The sequence below is a fragment of the Puma concolor genome, chromosome B3 (genome assembly GCF_028749965.1).
Source record: "Puma concolor isolate L17-30 chromosome B3, mPumCon1.1.hap2, whole genome shotgun sequence".
Taxonomy (NCBI): Eukaryota; Metazoa; Chordata; class Mammalia; order Carnivora; family Felidae; genus Puma; species Puma concolor.
In genome coordinates, this window is record NC_141672.1 from 90,470,177 (window position 1) to 90,493,160 (window position 22,984).

A 22,984-nucleotide genomic window follows, 5' to 3' on the forward strand; every position below is an offset into this window, starting at 1 on the left:
GCAAACCTTTATGAGAAACATGGAAGGAGCCGTCACCAAGGACTCTTGCTGGTCTTCAACATGAACACTGAGCCAGCCCTCCCTCTGGACACTGAGTTAGCCTTCATGTTTTCCTCCCCCAACAGGTCCGGAAGATTGGGGTGTTTAGCTGTGGCCCCCCTGGCATGACCAAGAATGTGGAAAAGGCCTGTCAGCTCATCAACAGGCAGGACCGGACTCATTTCTCCCATCATTATGAGAACTTTTAGGTCTCCTGCCCAGGAGCTCTGCCCACTGCACAGCTGAGCAGAGATTTGGGCCTGCACCTCACTCTATACTTCCTGTTTCTGACTTGCCCAGCCTTCTCCCCCCATTCCTGCCTCCCACCTCAGTCCAGGTGGTCATGGTCAATCACACCATATGGATTCAGACCATATGAGTCCAGAATGTCTCAGCCTGGAGAAGTAGGAGGCACTGTCTGGGAAACGGAGGTTGGGAGGTAGGAGAGCTATTATTGCTTTGGGGCAAAGTGACCCCTCTTCTTCCAAACTAAGAAAAAACATCAAAAGACTGGAGCTGACAAGCAGTGTATATGCGTATAAGGGGGCTGTGAGCCTAAGGATGAAGAAAGAGCACAGATGCTGGCATCTTGGAACTCCTTCCCCAAAACCTCCTCCTCCTCTGGGGCTTCCCACTGTCATAAGGGCTGGCAAATGCCTTGGAGGGCATAGAGGCTGGAGCTGCAAAGAGAAATTTACAGGAACCCCTTTAGCATCCTAGTCTAACAGCACAATTGAGCTGCTCTCCCCAGTTTTTAAACATGTATTGTAGTCAGAACCCAGTCCACTATCTTTGTAGTGCTCCTCAGTCCTTCTCTCTTCTTCCTACTGAAGTAGTCTCCTTTACAAATAAACCACATTTCTGCCCTCTGGGTTTCAGTATTCTGCTCCAGATTGGGGTAGGCACTGGCAGAAGCAGCTACTCAACCAGCCAGGTAACCTAGGCTGGTGCAGACAGTCCTCTGAATTTGCCAGTATCTGCTGAATAAAGGAACCGGCCCAAGGCCAAGTGCTCTAGCTGGAGATTTCTTTCCCAGCTCAGGGGCACCCTTCCTGACAAAGGGCCTCTCAGGGTGGCTAGTGTGAGATTTCTGAAGCCTGATCAGGAAGGGCAGAGAGAGAAGGGGTAGGAGTTCTGGAGAAGGTGTGTGGGGCATGAAGTAGGGATATGTGTGGCAGGACAGAGCAGGAACCTACAGGGAGCCAGAGTTTGCCTGGCTTGCTCCAGGACCTCTGCTACTCCCAGCCCTTCTCTGAACAACAGGAGTTGAGCACCTGTGCCTACATGGGTCTTCCAGGTAAAGAGATGAAAGCAAGATGGATGCTGAGTACATCACCCGAAGTCTCTGAGCCTGTTTTCTCATCTGCAAAGTGACTGAATACCCTCCAAGTGTAAAGATAGGGCAGCCCTCTATGATGGAATTTCTAAAGCAGTGCCCACCTTCAAGTAAGCCTTTCAGTTGTCTCCCCAGAATTCTTAACATTTGTCAGGTCACATACCCTCGATTTCGATAACATGGCCATGGGATTAGGCAAGCCGAAATCCCATGACTCTTACTTCATTTGGAAGGTTTAGGTTCTGAAAGGAGAGGCTCTCATAGTGCGCTCCCACAGCAGCGGATGTTTGGTAAGCCCCATAGGGCAGCTTCTGTTCATCTCGACCTTGGAAGCAGGAGGGCGAGCCTGGGGTAGGCTGACCTCAGCTTCGACCCGCGGCCCAGTGTGTATTCTCGGGGGTCTGGGCCCACGGGCCTTGGCCATTCTAGCTGCGGGCTGGGGCGTCGCCAGGGCGTGGGCGGGTGTGGCCTGGCGCCCACGGCACGCGGCACAGCCAGCAGGGGGCGCGCGCGGACGGCCCTGCCGGGTTCCTCCGCGAGCCTGAAACCCCAGTCCGAAGACAGATCCGGGCCCAGGCCTGCAGGCTGCAAGTCTCCCAGGGGCCGGACTTACAGGGAATGGGGGAGGCACGGCAGGCCCCGCTTCCTCTGGAAAGAAAACGCAGCCGGCCGCGCCAGCTTTCCCGCCTCCGCGGGTGCGCGGCTTCCGCGTGGCAGAGCCGCCCGCTCCCCCCGCCTGGCGCGCTGCCTCTTTGTCTCTCCGCGGCTCCCCTCCTCCCAGACGAATGGCTGTTGGCAGGAAATTGGAAGCGATCTTGGGGAGCCGCGATCGTCGGCGCGGCGGGGAGGGGCGCCGCTCAGCCTGCCGGCTCCGGGTGCCCCCAGCCCGGGCGGGGGATGTTTTGACATCTAGTCAAAGGAAGGAACTTGATGCTTCTAAAGTGCTTTTCACAGCCGGCCTGTGTCTGCTCCGGAGCTGATTTATAAACAGAATTGCGCTCGCTTCGCCTCTTCCCTCCCCCTGCAGTCCGGGGAGCGGCGCTGGAGGCGCGGACGCGGCTGTGCCTGGCAGGACTGGGTTTATTTATTGCATCTGGCCGAGAGCCGGGGCGGCTCGGGGACTGCGCAAGTTCCCTCCATCCCGAGCCCTTCCCCCTCGTTTCCCTACCTTCAATGCTATCGCCACCCTAGGGGTCTTCCTTCCCCAAGTCCCTCACCAGACTCTGGACGGAGCCCGCCGGTGGTGTGGGGGTGGAGGCGGAGAGATGGCCAGGGCGCCCCGCAGTACCGCGTCCTGCCCCACCCCGCATTGACCCAGGGGGAAGGAGGTGGTGGGGAAGGGGGGGGGGGGTCGCCATCTGTGCCCTAAGGGCGAAAATGGCGGGGAGCTGCAGATCTTAAACTCCTCAGGACACCAGCGGCTCTGAAGTCCCCTTCCTCCAGGGGCTATCCTTTCTCCCCAGGGATTCCTCTGTCCTCAGCTCCGACAACCTTTTTACTCCAAGGCCCCAGTAGGCCTTCCCCTTTAGAATAAATTAAGGAATCTCCAGCTTCCACTCGATCTCAGGGAGAAGGGAAGAAAGGTTTGACAGAACTTGTCCCTGGGAAGGACCACAGCCCTCAGCCAGGGGATGGGCACAGGGCTGGGTCCAGATTTGTCACAGTGCCCGCCCTCACATCTACAGAGTCCGAATGGCCACAGGGTAGAGCAGGGACATGTGCTCGGCCCCCTTAATGGGCAGCTTGCGGCTGGCGTAGTGGTGCACGATTTCAGGGACGCTGCTGAAGGGCGGGCTGTTCTGGCCCAGCACGTACTTGTGTTCCTTGGTCCGGGACAGCTTCATGTGCATGAAGCCCTGACTGCTCCTGGGAAGAGGAGAGGAGACCCTGGTGAGTAGGGGTCCTCTCCAGTCCCCATCCCCTCTTCTCCCCTCGTCCTGCAGCAAATGTGGCTGTTCCAAACCAGCTGTGTGTGGAGGTGACTAGGGAAGGTGGAGGTCAGTCCAGAAAAACAGGGAGGAGGCAGAGGGGATTTTGTGAGTAGGTAACATGAGGCACTGGATTTGTATTGAGGGCATCGGGTGTGCCAAAAATGTGTGTGTAAGTGAGTGTACAGGGCATGTGCAAGTGGAAACTGGAGCGACTGCTCTCCCCACCACAAACCCTGGGACCCAGGCACGGGTGTCCTGCTGCCTATTTCGCCAGGACTGGTTTACCTTCCCCATCCCTGAGCTGTGGAGGAGGATACCTGTGGGGGGCTCCTAGTGACTCACGTGGAGACACAAACATCCTTGGCAGGACAGCGTGTGGACAGATGTGACAACCAAAAGTGAATCTTGGTTGAGGCTCGCTCTCTGTCTGTCTCTCTCGCAGAAACCAGGGGATGGCGTGAGCTGCTCTGGAAGTCCCTCCCAAATCCAGGAATGCTCAAATGCCTTGTCCTGGGGATATCCCTTTACCCTCCTGATAACTGGCCTTGAGCCAAGCCCCCAAGCTCCTCTATCCCTTCAGCCTGGGATGACATCATCAGTAAGGCTGCAGCTCCATTCCCTCCCTCAGAGAGGAACCGCTCCACTGCCTCTCTCATCTCCCTGACATAATCCAGGAAATCAACATTAGTGCCTGGCCCTGCCCACAAGACAAGGGCCCTGCTGCTCAGAGCTCTGGCCAGCTCCCAGCGGTCCGGACACCCTCAGCCTTAGAGAGAGAGCATGGGGGTGGGGCCCCAGTAAGAACATTTGCCTAAGCCACCACAGGCTTGGTCCACAGGCAAGGGGTAAGCAATGCTTAGGGGAGCCCTGAAGCCTGAATACTTGTCTCTCCTGGCCAGAGCCTACTTGGGGACAAGTACAAGGCTCAGAAGCTAGTATGGGAGGTAGGGCTGGTGGGGCTGGTGAGGGAGGACCCTCATATTGAAGTAAGGCTGGCAAACCTCTTTTCCTTCCCCTGCCTGGGTACAAAGAGGGCTCTGACTGGACCCATTTCGCTGGGCCCACAAGTGAATGAGTGGGGGAGAGGAAAGTGGGTGACTGAAGGGAGGAAAGGATGGGAGGGCGGATAAAACAGGACTTTATCACCCATCCTCCCAATCTACCCCCTCCCCCGCCACACCCCAGGATACAGTGCTCTAAAGCCTGCCGGGGGCCCTAGGCTGGGCATATATGGGGGCAGGAGCATCCTTCTTCTGTAAGCCTGAGATAGTGACTGAAGCTGACAGTGATCACAAGGGCCCTGTGTAAAGGAGCTAAGGGCCTGAGGAAAACGTACAGCCCCTGGGGGTGGTAGAGAAGGGAGGCAGTGAGTAGTCTTCCCATCTGCCCTATGCATGGCCCAGGCCCAAGGCTGTGGGCAGCAGCTTGGGCCCTGCCTTCCCTCACCCTCTCACAGTTTGAGGCCAGCCCCCTACCCACAGTCCACTTGGGATAATCACCTCTCCCCAAAACTGCATTATATCTTCTCCTTGAGGGACAGATCTGGCCCAAAAGGGCTGCTAAGTGGCAACAAGCATTCATCTGAATAACAGACCTCCTGGGGCAAAGTCCCAAGGGTCTGTTACGACATAGTGGAGCCCTTGCCCAACCCTCTGGAGCCTGGGTGGGACTAGCTGGGCCGCAGGGCCAGGGCTGACATGGCTTTTGGAGGAAGCTGTTTAATTACCAGTGAAAGCCCTTCCATTACAGAGAGTAGAGAAACCATAATTGTATTTCAGAGAAGCCATTTATATGTAAACGAGGCTCTGGCAGCCGGCAGTCGGTGGGGCCAGATCAGCCTGAGCTGAAGTGGCATCCAGGCCTACCCTCCCCCTTTTGCTGCCCAGGCTGAGGCAGAGCCCAGCTCTGCTCTAGGAGCCAGACCTTTGAGGTCTCTCCCCCAGACCTGGACTATACCACACTGAATGAGGGGGTGGAGCTATGCAATGAAATAGTGTGGTTCTTGTAGCGGACTCAGCTGGGTTCAAATCCTGTTTTTGGCACTTGATTACCTAGCAGCCTTGAGCAAGTCACACGCCTCTTTGTATTTATTTCTGTCTACAAAAAAGAGATTGATCTTGCAGGTTGGTAGTTGGTTTGGAGAGGGTGTATATGCTGCTAGGCACAGAGTAGATGCTCTATGAAACTTAACTATTAAAGCAATACACATTCCTAGTATTATATAAATCAAATTTTTGACAGATGAACATTATCTAAATGCTCCTTTGACTTTATGATAATTTGCAGATTCCCAGAGTATGAGAGCTTCAAGAAACCTAAATCCATCAATGCATTTTGCAAAGAGAGAAACCAAGGCCCAGAGAGGCTCCATGATTTGCCTAGGGTCATATAGCTAGTTTTATTAAGCCCAAGAATAAAATTCAGGTTATTTGACTATATTCTGGCATTTTCCCCATCATCTTTTAGTTGAAGTTGAATAATTATCCTCAAATGTAACTGTGTAGTGGTCCCAAATCTCTGTATATATTTGCTTGAAGAGGGAGTATACATGTACTCTAATGCCCCCAGGAAATGTGGTAGGATGTGGTACAGATGTCCCAGTAGCGATGGCAGGATGTGAATGGACACAGGATTCTGAAAGGCTGCCATGCGGAGTGCAGGCTCTACCAGGCACTACTCCTGGGTGCCAAAGGGAGGACTGGTCACTCTGCCAGGAAGGCCTGGGAGGCCAATGCTGGCCTGTGTATATCCTCTCCCTAGAAGGAAGGCTGATGGGAGGGGAGGGCCCTGCCTCCTCCTCCTCTTCCAGGATCCTTTAAAACTCAGTTATCAGCCACTGGCACCCAGACCTCCTGCCCACTTCTTCAGAGTGAACAATAGCTTTGTGTCCACTGCTCTACCCTCCTCTCAGGACCCAGCCTCCACCTCACCCTATAGACTCCCTCAGGCACACTTCCCCTCTCCTTGCTTGTGCTTCAAGAACATCTTGGGCTTCCATTAAAAAAGACGATGGTGATAATTTATTTAGCACTTGGCTCCATGTTAAGTGTCTCCCATATATTATTTCATTTGATCCTTCTCCATAAGGTAGATGTTATTATTTCCCCATTTTATAATTAAGGAAACTGAGGCTGAGAGAGGTTAAGAGGATTCCAGGCTACATGGCTAGTAAGTGGCTGAACCTTTGTGAGCTGGATGCTAGCTTGGCTGTTTCCTCTAATGGACTCTGAGCTACTTGAGATTTGGGGCTGAGCCTCAGACTGCTCCAGATCCCCAGGGCTTGGTCCAGAGTCAGCAAATGTTCATGAGGATGGAATTCTCCCCAGGTTAGTTGGGCATGGGGGAATGTTGGGAGTCTTCTCCTATCCTGCTGGTTGTCTTCCCGTGGAGTCCCCTGGTACCATCCTGACAGGCTAATCCTGCCTAAAGCTGCTAGTTGGCCCACCTCTACTCACTTGAGGGACAGGGAGAAATCATTCTTGCTGGTCTCACTGTTGCGCACCAGGTAGCTGGCCTCTTTGCACAGGCGGAGTAGGTTCTCGGCATCTGTTCGACTGATGGCCCCGTGGTACCAGCTGAGGACGAGAGAGAGGAAGGGGGGCATCTCTGCTGGGTCCCTCGCCGTCCAGACCCACCCATTCTGGGTGTCCCCTGCAGGCAAGCTGGTGGCAGGAGGGGAAGGGAGGGGGAGAGAGTCCCCAGCTGGACACAGACACTCACACCTGGTTTTCCAGAGGCAGTGCTGGGTCTGTCCACTCCCCCAGGGGGCTGCTGGGTTCCACGTTTAGGGGCTTGGCTGACTTGGGGTTCCCTGCAGAGAGTCGGGGAGGTAGCCGCCCCTTCTCCTCCCGGCCGGGTGACAGGCAGCTCTTCTCAGATCCTTCAAATTGGGCTGTGGGGAATATACCAGTCATAGTCTCTGAGAACCCTAGACATAGGGCCTTATAGAGTAACCAGTGCACAACCCCCATTTTCTGCCCAAAGGGGTCAAAGGAATGTTCTGAAAGGGCAAGATCTGCTCCTGGGCCTGACTGGCTCTAGGGATAGAATCCTGGATCCACTCCCCAGTTGGGATGGGGCTCAGCCCTCCTATGCCACATGAGGCCTGCCAGTCCCCATGCTGTGGCAGGAGAGGGGAGAGGAGCAACACGAGAAACCACTTAAACTTCTCCCTCTGGAGCAGCTGCCTGCCTTCCCCTATTCTATTCCCCCTCCAGTGGCTTCAGCGCTGATAATATTGTTTCGTTCTCCTCCTCAGAGTTCATTACCGTTCTCCAAATCACCCTGCCAAGCCATTCTGTAGAAATGACTTATCGATTTGAGAACAATTATCTGATTCCCCTTGGTGCCATCCTGACAGGCTAATCCTGCCCAAAGCCGCCAGCCAGCCAGCCCCTCCCCCGCCCTGAAGGCTGCTGCCCACAGGCTCCCTGCCCCCACCCAGAGAAACCCAGCTGAGGCGGCTCTGTCCTCCCAGACCAGGGCAGGCCTGACCACTGAGCCAGCACAAGGGAGGACTGAAGTCAGTGGGCCACAAAAGGCACAGGCACACACGCACAGGCGACAGAGACCCTCCTTCATCCTGTATTTACAAAATACTCCTCACACTCAGGCACAAATACAAACGGGTGCTCACACACACCCTTGGCTGCCCATTCTGTACAAAACTAAACACAGATGAAGTGTTCAGTGCTTCCTTTCTACCTATTTGGGCTTTTTCTCTCCTTGTAGCACTTTTAAGCCCTTACAGTCTGTCACCAGATGCAAGGATCAGACCATTCCCTTGCTCTAAGGAGTCAGACACTTCCTGTGCTAGCATCACCCCCACCTCAAGAGTTACTTGCATTGCTCATGGATCAGGGAAGGAGTCAGGCAAAATCCTATACAGAAAAGTGAATTTAAAATGGTGGGTTTTTGTGGCATGGTGAGGAAGATATTCGGAAATATCTCCTTTAGGAGACACCTTCCCCACACCTTTGGGAGGAATGAGGAATGTGTACTTTGTCCCTTCTTTCTTCCTCCAGGACATGGGGGATTCTTCCTGGGTTCTTCAGACCCTGCCCCACTTCGGCTCCTCCAACCCACGCCACAGGGCCTGAAGGGTGAGAGGACATGTCACCCTGGCCAGAAGCCCCCACAGGACCCACCGCTGCCGTCCTCCAGGCTGGGCTCAGGGAGGGGTGAGGCTGGACCGGAGATGTCCCTGTCCCCATCAGGCAGGGAGGGGCTGCTGTCCAGCTGTCCCACCGGTGGAGGCCAAGGTAGGTCTTTGATGACCTTAATGTCAACTGGAGCCAGTAGCAGCAGGGAAAAAAGACACAGACAGGGACAGAGACAGAGAGAGAGACAGAAAGAGGCAGAGGTTGAGACACCAAAACCCAGAGCCAGGACACAGGATAGCCTAGAAAGGAGGAGGGTTGGAGCAGAGGCAGGGGTGCTTCTGAGGGGGGAACAGGACTCTCAGAGGGTGGAGTGGTGCCACAGCACCCACACTAGGCTAGCTTAGTCAAAGGGTGGGAGGCACAGGTAGCAAACAGCAGGAAGCAGAGTCTTGCCCTGCCAGCCGTGTGGGTCCCCTTCATTTGAACTCTCACAGGCCTCCAGGGCCCAAAGGGACCATGAAAGGAGGAAGAGAGGAACAAGGAGCTGCCCACACCTCCCAGCACCACACCCAGGTTCCCACAGCCTCCTGACACCCTCAGACCTGCCTCCCTTCCTCCTTTTCCCCACAGCCTGGGAACTCATGGGCAGCAGGACCAAGACAGCCCAGCTTCAGGCTGTCAGGAATACTCAGATGTGGGGGCAGATATTTATTGAAAGTTACCCCCCACACCCTCAATCCTGAGCCTTGACAATTAGAAGGGTGATGCCACTGGCGGCTGCAGGACTGCTAACGAGGTTTCCTAATGAGGAGCATAGATTTTCCCATTAAGCAATCCAAACAGTATTGATTCTCCAAGGAGACTTCTGGAGATAAACGGGCCATCCTCAATGGTGCACGCTTTACAGGAAACAAATCAGAAACCTGTGGTTTCCCAGTCTGGCTGCCAGGGTGGGGAGGACCCAGAGGATAGCTGAGTCCAGCTCCAGGATGAGCCCCTTGCCCAAGGAGGGGTAAGGGGGACATGAAAGTGGGAATGAAGTCTCATGGCATTTAAATCCTTTACATTCTCACTGAATCAAGGATCCAGGGGCTAAAGCTCTCTCCAGGCTCCCCAGGCTGTAGCGCCACCCACTCAGACCACCAACACACACAGCCCCGTGTTGGACTCCAGGCCTGGGATAGGCACTAGGGTGCTTGGTACAGGAGACACCTAATCTTCATTCAGCAAAGGGGATTTCTCATAGCCTCCCTCGCCCTATGGGTTCCTGCTTCTCAGACATCCCCCTGGGGCGTATGCACCCCTGGTCTGGCGCAGCTTGCTACTGGGAGACTCAGCTCTCTAATTCAGGGCTGGTATCTCTAAAGATTACACACACAGCTGTTCTCATTGTCTAGAGTGTTAAATGCCTTCTTTTGTTAAGTGTAAGTATTTAATATATGCCACAAGTTTTATCATTTTGTTTGGAATTTCTTTATTTTAAAACATACCCATGGGGCACCTGGGTGGCTCTGTTGGTTGAGCGTCCAACTCTTGATTTTGGCTCAGGTCATGATTGCACGGTTTGTGAAATCGAGCCCTGCATTGGGCTCTGTGCTGACAGCGTGGAGCCTGCTTGGGATTCTCTCTCTCTCTCTCTCTCTCTCTCTCTCTCTCTCTCTCTCTTTCTCTGCACTCCCCTGCTCGTGCATTTTTGTCTCTCAAAATAAATCAACTTAGAAAAATAACAAAAAAATAAATAAAACACACCCAGTCTCTCAAAAAACAGAAGTGGCCTAAGCCTCTTGGCCTCCAAGAGATGGTGATGTAGGGAGACACCTTCATCTTTCCCCCATGCCCATTCCCTGACCCTGCACACGGTGCTGCAACCACACTGCCCAATTCACCAATCTCTGTGGTGCAGACTCAACTACACTTCCCCTGAGCCTAGCTCCTGGGCCTCCTCCAGCCCCTGGGGTCCACTCCTCCCACTCCCCTGAACCTGGAGAGTTGTTTAGCGGCCCCAGCAGACCCACTCTCTCCACCCAGGGCTTACCTGCAAAGGCTTTGGAAATCCGCTCCTTCTTCCATTCCCAGGGCTGGTCATACTCCTCAGGGGGCCTCTCATCATCCTCTGGCAGACGGGACTCCCGGGGCCAGGGGGTCCCCTCACCCTCTGGGGTGGTCCCCTCCTCCTCTGGCTCATAGGGCGTGTCATACAGAGGCAGGGGCTGAGCTGCTGTCTCCTTGGAGCTCCGGATCTCTGCCAGGGCAAGGCAGGAGGGGAGGTGTGAGAACAGCCCCCACTGCCTGGCTCAGCTCCTCTGCCAGTGCCCCTCAGCATCACACCATGCCTCCTGCAGAGGAGATGCCATTGGCTCTAGGGGCCCAATGACCGCACATCCAGGGTCCCTTGCCCTCAAAACACCTCTGGGGTTCCAAAAGCATGGGATCCAATGGAGGCAGGGGCAGAGAAGCACCAGTGTGAAGGACAGAAAAAAAGATCTTTTGATGTCCAGCAAGGGCTTGGGAAATGAGGCTGACACAGTTAGGAAACTGAAGCAGGGTCCTCTCCTAATCCACCTCCTCTTGGCTACCCAGCTCCAATTCTTTCTTTGTGTCCCAAGTACTGTCACTGGACAATCAGAAAATCCTTCTTCGTTGCTCAGACACTGCTGATCACTCCCTCCTTGAAACTGTCTCTTTTGATAAGTAATTTTCATGGTTCTCCTCTCTGATCACCCGTTAGGTCTCTTTCCGTGGACCCTCTCTTGGTCTCTGTTCCCCGGAACCAGGTCTTCATCTCTTCCCGCCCTCACTCCTTGCCCTGTCTGTTTCATGGCAACCTACACACTTCCAGTTGCCATCAAGATTTTTCATTTCAGCATTTCAAATTCTTCTCTTTCCCCAGTTCTTCTAGTCTGGTCTGTTCTGTGATTTTCTTTTTGGGATCACTGACCCCAGTGAAAACTGAATAAAAGCCATGGAGCTACTCCCCCAGAAAAATGTGCTCATTTTCACATCCAATACCAGGGCATTTGTGGGCCTCCTAGGGGTACTCACCTCTCTGACCTAAATAGGGTAGCCACCCTCCCACTCCCACTTTCCTCATTCCTGTCCACTACACTGCTCTCCATGGTCCTGGTCTTCCTTCATCTCTCTAAATCCCATGTGTTCACCACCAGTACCTGATGACTCTCACCCCTGACTAGGGTGAACCTCTACTCTACAGGCTCACGTTTCCATGAGCTCCGTGGAATAACACTGCTGACAGCTCCACCCCTCCCCCCTCTCCCAAGGAGGGGAGTAGCTTATCTGATCACCAGTGGATGCTCGCTCTCTTTCTCAGCTCTGCCTTCTGGTTCTTTCTCCTCCTGCCCCGTGAAGGGGCCTATAGCTGTCCTGCATGGCACAAGCCTGAGCAAGCCCAAGCCCCATTTTAATTCTGTGAGGTATTAAGAAGCTCATTGTGGAGACAGAATTGAGTTGTGTTCTCCAGTCTACTTTATCAGGAATAAAACTGACATTCTCATCTTCATCTGTTTCCTTAATCTTATTTCTCAATTATTTCCAAGCTCAGGAGAGGAGGAAAGTGGTGTTGTTGGTCCCTTAAAGCCTCAACAATTTCTACAACTACTAACTCATCTTTCTGATGCCCAGTTCTTCTAGTGTGTTCTGTACACCGAAGCCTCAGTAATCCCCTTACACGCCATATTTGTCCTATTTCTTTCTTGCTTAAGAATCCACAATGGTTCCCCTCCTCTTCTGGAGCAAGTCCAAATGCCTCATTCCAGCCTTTGAAGCCCTTCACTGCCCCTCTTGGCCACTCTCATCTTGGCTCTCTGGTATGCCCAACACTAAAACTATCTGCTCTTGAACAAACCTTCCTTTCATCCTGCCTTGGGACCTTGGCTTGGCCTGACTCACCCCTGTTCTCCTCTCTGATCACCCCCATTCATTTCTTTCCCTGGATCGTCTCCTGACTTCTGCTCTGTTCCCCAGGGCCAGGTCTTATTCATTGCTCCCTATGCCCATTTCTCCACATGCTTGCCCAGTCTCACATGCATTGCATTTGCTTCTCTAGCCATGTGTTTCCAACTGCCATAAAGATGTTTCACGTCAACATCACATCATCTCAAACTCACTACCTTCCCTAAACCTAATGATTTTCTTTTTGGGTTCCATGACCCCCAGCCCACACCATTATCTTTCCCTTCCTAACTATCCTAGTTCTATCTGTCTGACCTTTGGTGTGTGGCCTTCCCTACCGCTTCATGTATCAGGCATCACACGTCACTGCTCCTTCTCCAAAGTGACTCTCTTGAAGGCAGTGGCCAAGGACCCAAGGGGGTCCATAGTGGACCCATGGTCCCCAAGGACCCAGTAAAGGGACCATAGGATCGGTCCTTAAACTTGTAGGTCCCAGGGCCTGTTGTACAAATACCCAGGCTTCAGGGAGCAATCCCCCACTCCTGACTCCATCACGCACCAGCCATCATCTTTTGGGCCTCATAGGGCTCCATGTAGCCATCATTTTCAGGGACCTTCTCTGGAGCTCCTGAAGCTCCTGCTGGGCCTTCAGCAGTCTCCTGAACGTCAAATGGGTCCGCATAGTCTTCTAGGATTGCCAACTGTGGGAAGACAGTGAGAAGAGCAGACTTCAGACATCTGAGAGACATCTGCTTCTCCCCAGATGCTATGTCCATGGGAATGACTCCTGGGCAGAATGTCTTAGACACAGAGCCTGAGGCATCCAGGGGAAGGCTCTGAGCTTAGATGGGGACAAGCTTTGGATCTTCCTTTACAGGGCTCCCGTACTAGGCTGCCAACAGAGTGGGAGATCTTTCTTTTTTGTTAATTTTGTGCTCCTGGGCCATTCCTTAGGTTACATTGCCAGGATGAATCTCTGGGCCTTAAGGCCTGCCTCAGTCAGGGTCCAGGAAGGGCAACAGAGGTGTTCAACACCAGGTGGTTCAACAGAAGGAATTAAATCAGAGAGCTGGTTACAAAGGTGGTGGGGGAATTCAAAGAACAAGCAGGGAGCAGCAGGTGACTCAGAGGACCATGGACTCATGGTCCATGCCTAGAAGTTCATTCCCAGATGCTGAACAAAGAAAAATTTGCTGACCATCGAGAAAAGAAAGGCTACTCACTTTATGGCACATATCTGTTGGTTTATCCTCACAACATCCATCACAATGCCATGTGGGTATTATTATCCTCATTTTAAGGAAATGGAGGCTCAGGGCAGGTAGGGAACAACATGCCCAAGACCATTTCTCTTAAGTGGAGGAACCAGGATTGTGCAAAATTATGCTGCCAACCTGCCACCAGTGGGCAAGTTGGCCATCCTGGGAGAGAGGCCACTTTATAGGACAGCCCTGAGGAAAGCCAGGATTTGGGCTTTTCTGAAATCTCCTGGCTCCTGGATGACAGGAACAGGAAAGGTGTTGCCTTGGCCCACCACATCCCACACTGCTCCTGTCTCCCCTACAAGTGGCTCATGACTACCCCTCTGTACCTGCTCCTAGTCAAGGCAGAGTGAACTGTAAGCCACACACCCTTAGTAAGAGCTCAAGGTGCTCAGGGCGGGGTGCAGCTGAGGACAATAGAGCCTTTCTCCAAGCTGGGCACAGGCTTCTGGGAGGGGGGAGGCTGAGGCGGGGACAGAGCCCAGCCCACCCAGGGCTGCCAGCACCTCAGGGGAAGCACTGCACACTGAGTTGACAGGCATTGACAAGAGGTGGCTCTGGGGCCTGCGGCACAAGGAGGGGCCAATCCTGCCTCTCCCCCATTCTCAGTGTAGGCTTTGGGTCTGGGCCAGACCAGGACTCTGGGAGCCAGTTGAGCAGGGACGCTGTGGGGTGACCCCCTGCCCTGGGTCAGTGGATCTAGGATCCTAGCAAGGCAGAGATGGAGAAAGGAAACTGCCTACTACAGAGACCACTCCTGCATGTTTCTTGAGCCCTGTACGAGCCCTGTAGGGGTCTCTGAAGCACATCCCGAACAACTCCTACCATCTCTTCCTTCGGTTCCTCAGCTCCCACCTTGTTCTATCTTGTTCCACCCAAGCCCCCTAACAACTTCACCTCCCTCAAATCTCTACCTGCGTCTGAGAAGACCACCATCTCAGGTCATCCCATCCCCACCACCATATCATCCACTAGCTTAGAGTTCTTTCCTGTTTCTGTCTCTCCAGCTGTAGCATCTGGCACACAGTAGGTACTAGAAAAATGTTTCTACTAGATCACTGCCTATCTCCCCATGGAGCCCTCTACCCCTAGTCCTCTTTCCTCCGTGAAGTAGAGACAAGAAATCCACTCCCACCCCAAGCTGCTTCCTCCTAGGCCAACTAGCACTCACAGTCCCACCCGCCTGACTAAAGGGGACTCTGGAGTTGGCAGTTGGCACCCAGCCTCATGCTTCTATGTGGCAGCTACTTAGTAACTGAATCAATGAACGTGTTATCCTTAAACCGTGTAATGCCCACAAGAAAAAGCCCAAAGTAGGGGCACCTGGGTGGCTCAGTCAGTTGAGCAGCCATCTTTGGCTCAGGTCATGATCTTGTAGTTTGTGGGTTCAAGCCCTGCGTTGGGCTCTGTGCTGAGAGCTCAGAGCCTAGAGCCTGCTTTGGATTCTGGGCCTCCCTCTTTCTCTGCCCCTCCCCTGCCCTATGCTCTTTCTCTCTCTCAAAATTAAATAATTATTAAAGAGAAAAAAAAAAAAAGCCCAAAGTTAAAGGGATTTAAAGATTCTATTTTCCTCTTACCTTTCTCCCTACCCACCATAGATTACTTTGTTACCTGAAAGCTCTATGCTTTGTTTCTTACTTTCCCTCTGCCCGGATTGGATTATTTTCTTTCTTCAGAAAGCCTTTCCATTCTCCCCGCAGGTATGCTTAGGTGCCTCTGTGCTGGGCTATTATTGTGTCGTAAACACTTATCTTCTTCCTACAGACTGTGAGCTTCCTGAGGGTAGGAAACACGTTTACTGCTAAATTCCCTGCGCCTGAAAGTATTTAGTAGATACTTGTTAAATTAGTTCACATAAAACAGGAAGAATGGACAAAGGAACCACTTTTCCTGGTTTATTAGGAAAAGAAAGGAATCACGAATCTGGTTGGGGAGGGGGGCATTGAATCCTGGGAAACTGCTCAGTGAGAAGTACCTGGCCAAGCCCAGCAACCCCAACTTTACAGAGCACCCTAGCCCTTCCCTCCCAAGCCAGTGCCCTTCCCACTGGAATCCTGGCTGGTGCTCGAGCTGTGACCCCTCCCAGCCAGCGTGGGCCTCCCCAGTGCCAGCCCACGGTGCCTGTGGGCACCCAGGTGGCAGCTCTGTAGGCAGCTCAATGGCTCCTCTGTTCCATCCCTGACTCCACACCCTGCTCCAGGAAAACCTAGCCCCCCACCCTGGGCGGGTCACCCAGAGAAGCCACCCACAGGGCTGGGAGTCAGGAGCAGAGGCAGAAACTCCTGCTGGAAAGGTTGGCAAGATGGACACCCATCCTGGGCACAGAGGATCCCTGTCAGAGGCCAGGCCTGCCTTCCCAGTGGCTTCTAGATCATGTGCAGAGGCAAAACTGCTCAGCGGGGAAAAGCTGCCTCTGCAGGCTTCTGACACCTTTGCTCTACCATGATTTATTTTGTTTATAGGACCTTTACCTGACTCTGCTGTACTTACTATTGTATACCACATCCATCACAGGGCCTGGCACACGGTAGGTGCTCAATGCACATTTACTGGATGCTCGAAAGGCCTCCCTCTCCTCAGACTCTATCTTCTGGGGTGACACAGACTCTCAGATCCCCAATTGCCCCAACTCTGACCATTCTGACCAACCGGTAGCAGCTGTAGGAGCAGGCTGTCAGGAGAATCGACATTTGAAAGGGAATCCAAGCCTCTGATTCAAGGGCAGAGGTGAAAGAACTGGCAGGGAAGGTATCTAAAAACAGGGCTAATATTTCGGCAAACACTGTGGTAGACAGAATGCTACCGAAATGCTGAAATACTTCCAAACTAGTAGGCAAGTAGCTGCTGCCCAAAGGGCCCCCTTTGCCTCCTGCCAACCAGATCCCCTCCCTCCTGCCATCCAGCAGGGTGCCTCCAGACCCAGCTCTTGTGCCTGTTCCAATTGGGCAGCACCCCTCCCACAGCAGCTGTCATGCTTTCACTCTCCTTCCTGCCTAAGCCTCTCCTGGTGGCTGTTAGGCCCACCATCTGGCTTGACCTTCCGCTCTGCAGCTGGAGCTGGCTATGAGTTCCTGACCATGTCCATGGAGCTTGCGCGTCCAAGTGGAGCAAGGGTGGGGGGGGGGCATGTGTCACAGGATTTGGGCTCTGCAAGGTCCCCAAAGTCTACCACTGCCCCCTTTCCTCCATTTCTTGTTGACACTTAATGTTTGGGAGCCCCTGGTTTTTTACCTGTAGAATGGGGATGGTATTAGTTCCTATGTCAGAGGATTGGGAAGAGGAAAATGAATATAGAAATCCTTAGTTCAGAAGCTGGAATGGAGTCAGTGTTCAGCAAATGTTAGCCCTGATGATGATCTCTTATATTCAGACACTACAGCCCACAGTTTAGGTGCTTGGTGGGGTGCATGGCCTGCAGCAGTAGAGACACCCAGGTGTCCTGACTCTCAGTGCCTTGCTGCAGATTTTCCAGAGAATTTAGGAAATGTAGCATCTTCTCTCTGCTGCTTGTAGATTTAAAATACACTTTAGCATGGGAGTGCCTGTGTGGCCCAATCAGTTAAGCACCAGACTCTTGGTTTTGGCTCAGGTCATGATCTCACGCTTTCGTGGGTTCAAGCCCCGCATCAGGCTCTGCTCTGGCAGCACAGAACCTGCTTGGGATTCTCTCTCCCTCTCTGTCTACCCTTTCCCTGCTCACTCTGTCTCTCCCAAATAAATAAATAAGACCTTAAAACTCATGACAGCTAACTTTGTTTAACTCAGCATTTCTTCAAAGTATTTAACCGTGAAGTCCTTTTTCCACTGAAAGTCTGTCAGTTTAGGAAAAGGTATACCATTTACCTTTCTCAAGATCAAACTTTTTGCACCCTCTGTTCCCACTTCTTGGAATAGCCTTCCCAGTTTTATCTGCCATGGAAACTCATTCACATGCAATGAATTTGTTATATCATCTTTTTCTAATTACAGAGAAATGCCATGCTTGTAAAACATTCAAATGTCACAGACATACAATCGATGTTGACAACATCTGTGGCCCTGGATTTGGTGGCAAGTGCTGGCCTTCAGCATTCAGGTAATGGCGAACTCAGCACAGAATGCACTCTTCATTCCTTCTCTGAGTCTCCTTCCCCTTGTTCATTAACAAATACTTAGTGAATGCTTCCTGTCTGCAGGGCCCCTCTCAGGTGCAAGGTCCCAGGGCCTGGCATTGGTAGCCAGTCTGTAGTCAGGCTGCCTGGTTGTGAACCTGGGCTCTCCTTACTAGCTGTGAAACCATGCAAGTGTGACTCAACATTGCTGTGCTTCAGTTTCCCTAGATAGAACCTGGGGATAATAACAGAATTTTCTCGTAAGGTCGTTGTAAGAATCAACTGGTCTAAAACGTATCAGCCGCTTCAAAATGGTACCAGGCACAAGGTAAGGACTCAGCAAATATCTGCCATTATATCATTAAAGACGAAAAGACCAAATTTCTGGGTCCTCCAGGAGCTCACGGTGACAGCCACAAAGCAAGCTCCAAAACGAGTGTGGCACCTTGAGGTGCTGTGAAGCCCCACGGCTGGGCATCAGGCAGCGTGCTGGGACTGGGCTCCACCTCTGCTTTCACATAACATCACAGTGGTTCTGTGGGGAGGGCAAATTGGAGAGGGCAGCAGCTACCCCTCCAAGCCCCAGGCCCCAGTCAGCTGCTCCCACCCATGGTCCACAGGGCCCCAGCTGTTCCCAGCTCCCAACAGGTGGAGTGCCATGGCTGACTGAGGTGTCACCGAGTCACTGGCCAAGCCAACAAGCTGCAGGTGTCTTCCCAAAGGAGTGTCACCATGTGAGGAGGCGACACTGGGAAGAGTGGATAGGCCTACCATAAAATCCCAGGGTAGCTACAGGCCTCAGCAAACCAATGGCAGCACAGATGGGCAGCCCAGGCCCCAAAGGGTTAAGAGGTCTAACCAGTCTACAAAGGTCCCTTCACCTGGGCCCTTCTTCCCTCCCTCTGCCTCCATCAGAGGACATTTGCAACATAAGCAGATCAAACTCCAGCCTCTGTGGAACTCATAGAAGGAAAATTAAAGCAAATGAACTCCAAAAAGGCAAGGACCAGGTAGATCTTCTAGGTGGTGAGTCCCTTTCAGCGCCCAGGCCAGTGTCACTTAATGATATACAGACCCTCAGTGAACACGGGCTAAAGCAGGGTCCTGCAGTAGCAGCCCCCACCTGCCTTCCTAACCCCAGGGCAGGGATGTCTTGCTTGACTTCAGACCCCCTGAACGTCTCCTTCCCTTTCCTCATTCCACCTGTCTTTTCACTTGTTTCCAAGTTTGGGCCTGGAGGATCAAAGTCCCTGTGGACACCATGTATAAGGTATACCTATTTTAAAAGTTCTTAATATTTTGGGTCCTAGGAACCCCTATGAGAATCTGGGAGAAAAATGCTCATGCACCCAAATATTTGCCCACAATTTCTGGAAGGTTCATGAACCGCAGAAGCCCCTCATGAGCTAAGAACAAGAGCCCTAGTTTCAACTCCTACAGGGTGCCTGTCTTATTGTTCACATCATCTCTTTCTCTGTCTCTCTGTCACACACACACACACAATCTTGGCAGGATCAAGGCAAAGGACACACTGTGCAGATGGTCACAGGCAGCTCAAAGCTTCATCCAATCAGGGCCACTTTCCTATACCCATCCCCCTTTCCTAATTAGACCAGGATTCTCCTGTTGCAGGTCTGAGAAAAGGGAACAAAGTAAGGAAGGCCCAGCTCTCTAACCCCTCTAACAGAGCATGGCCTGGAGGCCGGACAGGGCCCAGCACCATGAGGGAGTTCTTCCTATGGCCAGATGGCAAGGCCCTGCCTGCCTGCTTCAGGGTGCGGCTCCTGCTGCTCCCACACCTGCCCTGCCAGGCCTACCCAGATGGCCACCCTTGCCCCCTTGCCAAATGCAGCGGTGGGTCTCAGGGAGAGCCAGTAGCCAGAGCCCTGCATGGGGAGACATTACTGGTCCTAAGCCCCCTTGGCCTCTCAGGGTTCTGTCCAAATCCCCATTATTTCCTGCCCCCACATTCACTTCCCACAGGGCTCATTTCCCCCTCAATCTTCTCATCACAGAAGCATTTCCACCCATTTCATCAAACCTCACAACCCAGGCCCTCTCAGAGGGTTCTAACCCACCCAGCACCAACCACTGGGCTCCAGGAGGAGGAAAATGGACCAGCCCAAGGCACACCCTGGTCCATAGTCCCCATCTCACCTCAGGAAGGAACCCAAAAGCAACAAGCCAAGAAGACCTGCATGGCTGAGAGGAGAGGAACAGAGAATAGGGCGAAAACAGCCTCACAGAACAGAAATTCCAGCTCGACAGGCAGGCTCACCATTTAGGGACAGCAACTCTGTGTGAGCTCTGCAGGTCTATGTGAACACTTAGGTTTAGGATAAGGAGTTTAGGTACCTAGCCTGGACTCTTCCTAAGGTAAGACTCTAGGATCCCCCAAAGTCTGCTCCTAGATGAGTGGAGCTGCTCTCTCTCAATGGTGGGAAGCTCCAGGTCAGGGCCCACAGAGCAATGTCCCTGCCCCTGAGCCAGCTTGGATGGCACCCTGAATCCCTCTCATCACACCCACTAAAGAAACCACAGATTGTGTGGCTCCTGGGAGATCCTGCTGGATTTCATTCCTGTCCCTGTAGTTGACAAAGGAGTCAGACACTCTTGGCCCCTAAGGTCTGAATAGCCCACAGATCATAGAGCTGACCCAGGTTGAGGCATGGATGCCCTCAGTGAGAGGCTATGGGTCTCCACATCGTTGTGTGGATGCAGCCCCTTCCTTGGGGGTCTCTGTGGGGGGAATGTACAAAAGGGAGCTATAGTCAAGGGAGTCTCTGACCTTCAGGTCACCCTAGCAATGGACAGTTACTGTTCAATGGACATATTTCATTCACTCTGCCCCCCCCCCTTTTTTTTTAACATTTATTTACTTTTGAGAGACAGAGAGAGACAGAGTGCGAGTCAGGGAGGGGCAGAGAGGGAGACACAGAATCTGAAGCAGTCTCCATGTTCTGAGCTGTCAGAACAGAGCCTGACAAGGGACTCAAACCCACAAACCACGAGATCATGACCTGAGCCGAAGTCGGCTGCTTACCTGACTGAGCCAACCAGGCTCCCCTCATTCACCCTTTTTTATGCCAAGCGTATGTCAGGCACTTGGGAGATATAGATATGAGGAGGACACCATCCTTGTCCTAGAGGAGCCCCTGGCTTGGGACGCAGCCTGTTAGGACATTCCAAGACATTGCAGAGAGGAAGGCCAGGGACAACTAAGGCCCACGTGCCAATGGTCAGGGAGGAAACTAACTGGTCAATAGTAATAACAAGGCCTAATGCTCCCTCTGCCTCACTGCCACCACCACCATCACATCACCCAGTAGAAGGGGACAAGGAAGGAGCGGAGCCAAAGGACATGTGATGAAAGCACTGCCTTCTTTTGCAGGCTAAGGATCCTGGCCCAGGATGGGCAGTCATGCCCCATGGCAGGAACTACGGGAAAAATAATTCACATTCCTGAGGCTTCTGCTGTGACCCTGACACATCTATCTTATCCAGGGAATCAGGCAGAATGTCGCTCTCTCCACTGAAAGCCTCAACATTGGAGCCAATAGATTGAGACAGCAACTTTGCTCTCCAATCAAATAAAACTGTGTTCTCTGCTAAGGGATTAAATCCTAGAGCTGAGCTCCCATGGATGTGTGAGGAGGGGACAACAAAGCCAGGGCAGCCCAGAGTCACTGTCATGGAATTTAGAGCTACAGAGACCTGGGGATGGCTTTCAAGCTATCAAGGAGGGATAAGGCCAAAATGGGGTAAGATAGGGGATGGCTTCTCCACCGAGGGCCTCTGATGCAGAGTGGATGTTCTCTAGAACAGTGAATGCCCAGCTCTCCTTTCATCCCATGCCTGCAGGTCCACTAAAGGCTCTAGCCTCCCTCAGAATGGACCTAGGAAAGGGGAGGCCAGGAGGGGAGAAGTGGGATCCGCTGTTCATCCCCTTCTGGGCAACAAGTTCTAAGCACTGATTGCCCCCATACCTGGGGGGACAAGGGAAGGAGTGCAGGAGTGGGCCTGCCTGGCTGGACCTCAGTGGTCAGTATCCTCGGTGAAGAGCTACATACTGCCTGTTCGGCTTCCTGAGAACAACAGTCCACCTGGCTCCAGTACCACTGGGTAAGGCAAAGGCCAGCTCTTGCTCTATCCACAGGGAGAACCCCCAGCCCTCACCTTCCTGGGGCTTTCAGCACCTGCAAGGATGCTTGGGCTCCCCGAGGAGGAGGAATGGAGCTTTGTGTTGCTTCTGCCCTGGGGGGGGGGGGGGGGGGAGGGTCAGAGATCAAAGGGCAGGGAGCTGCTGCTCCTGGAGGGCAGAAAGGCCATAAACTGGTGAAGGGGCTGGGGAGTGGTGTGCGCAGATCCAGTTAGAAAAAACCTAGCTGATTAGGTCCCCGGGCGAGGGGGGTAGGCGGGGAGACTGAGATGAGGAGAGCAGAGCCCGAGATGAAGAGGGTCACTAGTCTTGCGCGGTAACAGGGACAGAAGCAGAGTTTGGGGCGCCCGTCCCAGATTAGTCGGTCGAGAATTTGAACAAAGGTGGGTGAAGGCTCCAAGCCCCCGGGTCAAGGATTCAGATCGTGTCCGCCAGGAACTGTGACACTGAGGGGCCCAGCCCCGGCCAGGCCACCTTTGTCCCTCTTGAAAGCCCCAGACCTCCTACCACCTCTCTTCTCGGCCACCCCCGCCCGGCGCAGCACTCACCCTGTCGCTGCTGGCGGGGGGTCCAGAGATCCGCTCCTCGGGAGGGGGCGCTGGGGGGCCAGGGGTCTCAACCCGAATAAGGCGGTGGGGAGGCGAGCCGTGGCGCGGGGGCGGCGTGGGGCCGGGGACGGCGGGGGTGGCTGGGGCAGCAGCGGAGCTGGACGGCCCCCCAGAGTACGGGTCTTCGAAGTCGCGCTCCCTCTGCAGCCGGTAGGCGGCCAGGATGTCCGGGGGTGGCGCAGGGGGCGCGGCCGGGGAGGGTGCGGGGGGACGGTAGTCCGGCTCCGGGGGCGCCGGCTTGCCCCCACCTCCGCCGCCGCCCCCTCCGCGGAAGCCCAGGTGCTCCCGGAGCCACTTGGCCACTCCGCCACTGCCGCCCCCTCCTGGGCCGGCTCCCGCTCCCCCGGCGCCTCGGCGCGACCCCCCCGGGCCGCTCCCCGAGCTTCCCTGCGCCCGCTGCCCCGGGCCGGAGCCCGCGGGAGGAGCTCCGCTCAGTAACATGGGGCCAACCAGACTAAGCGAGGGGAGCTTGGTGGCCGGGCGGGGGGCGGGGGCCGGAGCGGGGCGGGGGCGGAGCTCCGCCGGGCGGCGGGAGGGGGCGGGGCTC

At 53.8% G+C, this 22,984-nt stretch overlaps 2 protein-coding genes across 10 annotated transcripts in view; one reads left to right on the forward strand and one right to left on the reverse strand.

Moving 5' to 3' along the window:
• The window catches only part of DUOX1 (dual oxidase 1), a 35,485-nt gene extending 34,580 nt beyond the window's left edge, over positions 1 to 905 (forward strand). For all 5 annotated transcript variants that reach the window (XM_086710591.1, XM_086710594.1, XM_086710593.1 and 2 more), the window contains one exon: positions 126 to 905. In XM_086710591.1, coding sequence (XP_086566717.1) covers positions 126 to 248 — 123 coding nt within the window. In that variant the 3' untranslated portion in view covers positions 249 to 905. The remainder of the gene's footprint in view (positions 1 to 125) is intronic.
• A 1,532-nt stretch (positions 906 to 2,437) lies between these two features.
• On the reverse strand, positions 2,438 to 22,912 carry SHF (Src homology 2 domain containing F). Of its 5 annotated transcripts, none has more exons than XM_025919860.2 (7): positions 22,378 to 22,912; positions 12,877 to 13,018; positions 10,444 to 10,650; positions 8,454 to 8,594; positions 7,027 to 7,198; positions 6,762 to 6,881; positions 2,438 to 3,241 (listed from the first exon to the last, which is right to left on the reverse strand). In XM_025919860.2, the coding sequence occupies exons 1-7, from the start codon at positions 22,876 to 22,878 to the stop codon at positions 3,055 to 3,057; spliced, it is 1,470 nt and encodes a 489-aa protein (XP_025775645.2). In that variant the 5' UTR covers positions 22,879 to 22,912; the 3' UTR covers positions 2,438 to 3,054. The 5 variants fall into 5 exon arrangements, with proteins under 5 accessions (XP_025775645.2, XP_086566723.1, XP_086566726.1 ...); XM_086710599.1 differs by lacking the exon at positions 2,438 to 3,241 and adding an exon at positions 5,808 to 5,985 and having other exon boundaries at positions 7,029 to 7,198; XM_086710597.1 differs by lacking the exon at positions 8,454 to 8,594.
• Positions 22,913 to 22,984: the final 72 nt, after the last annotated feature.

Excerpts from the sequence above, each read along its gene's own strand:
- SHF (XM_025919860.2), bottom strand. The coding sequence starts at position 22,878 with ATGTTACTGAGCGGAGCTCCTCCCGCGGGCTCCGGCCCGGGGCAGCGG. Across the intron at positions 7,199-8,453 it reads CAGCCTGGAGGACGGCAGCG|CCCAATTTGAAGGATCTGAG; the intron begins GTGGGTCCTGTG and ends TATTCCCCACAG. Across the intron at positions 3,242-6,761 it reads GATTTCTCCCTGTCCCTCAA|GAGCAGTCAGGGCTTCATGC; the intron begins GTGAGTAGAGGT and ends TCCTCTTCCCAG.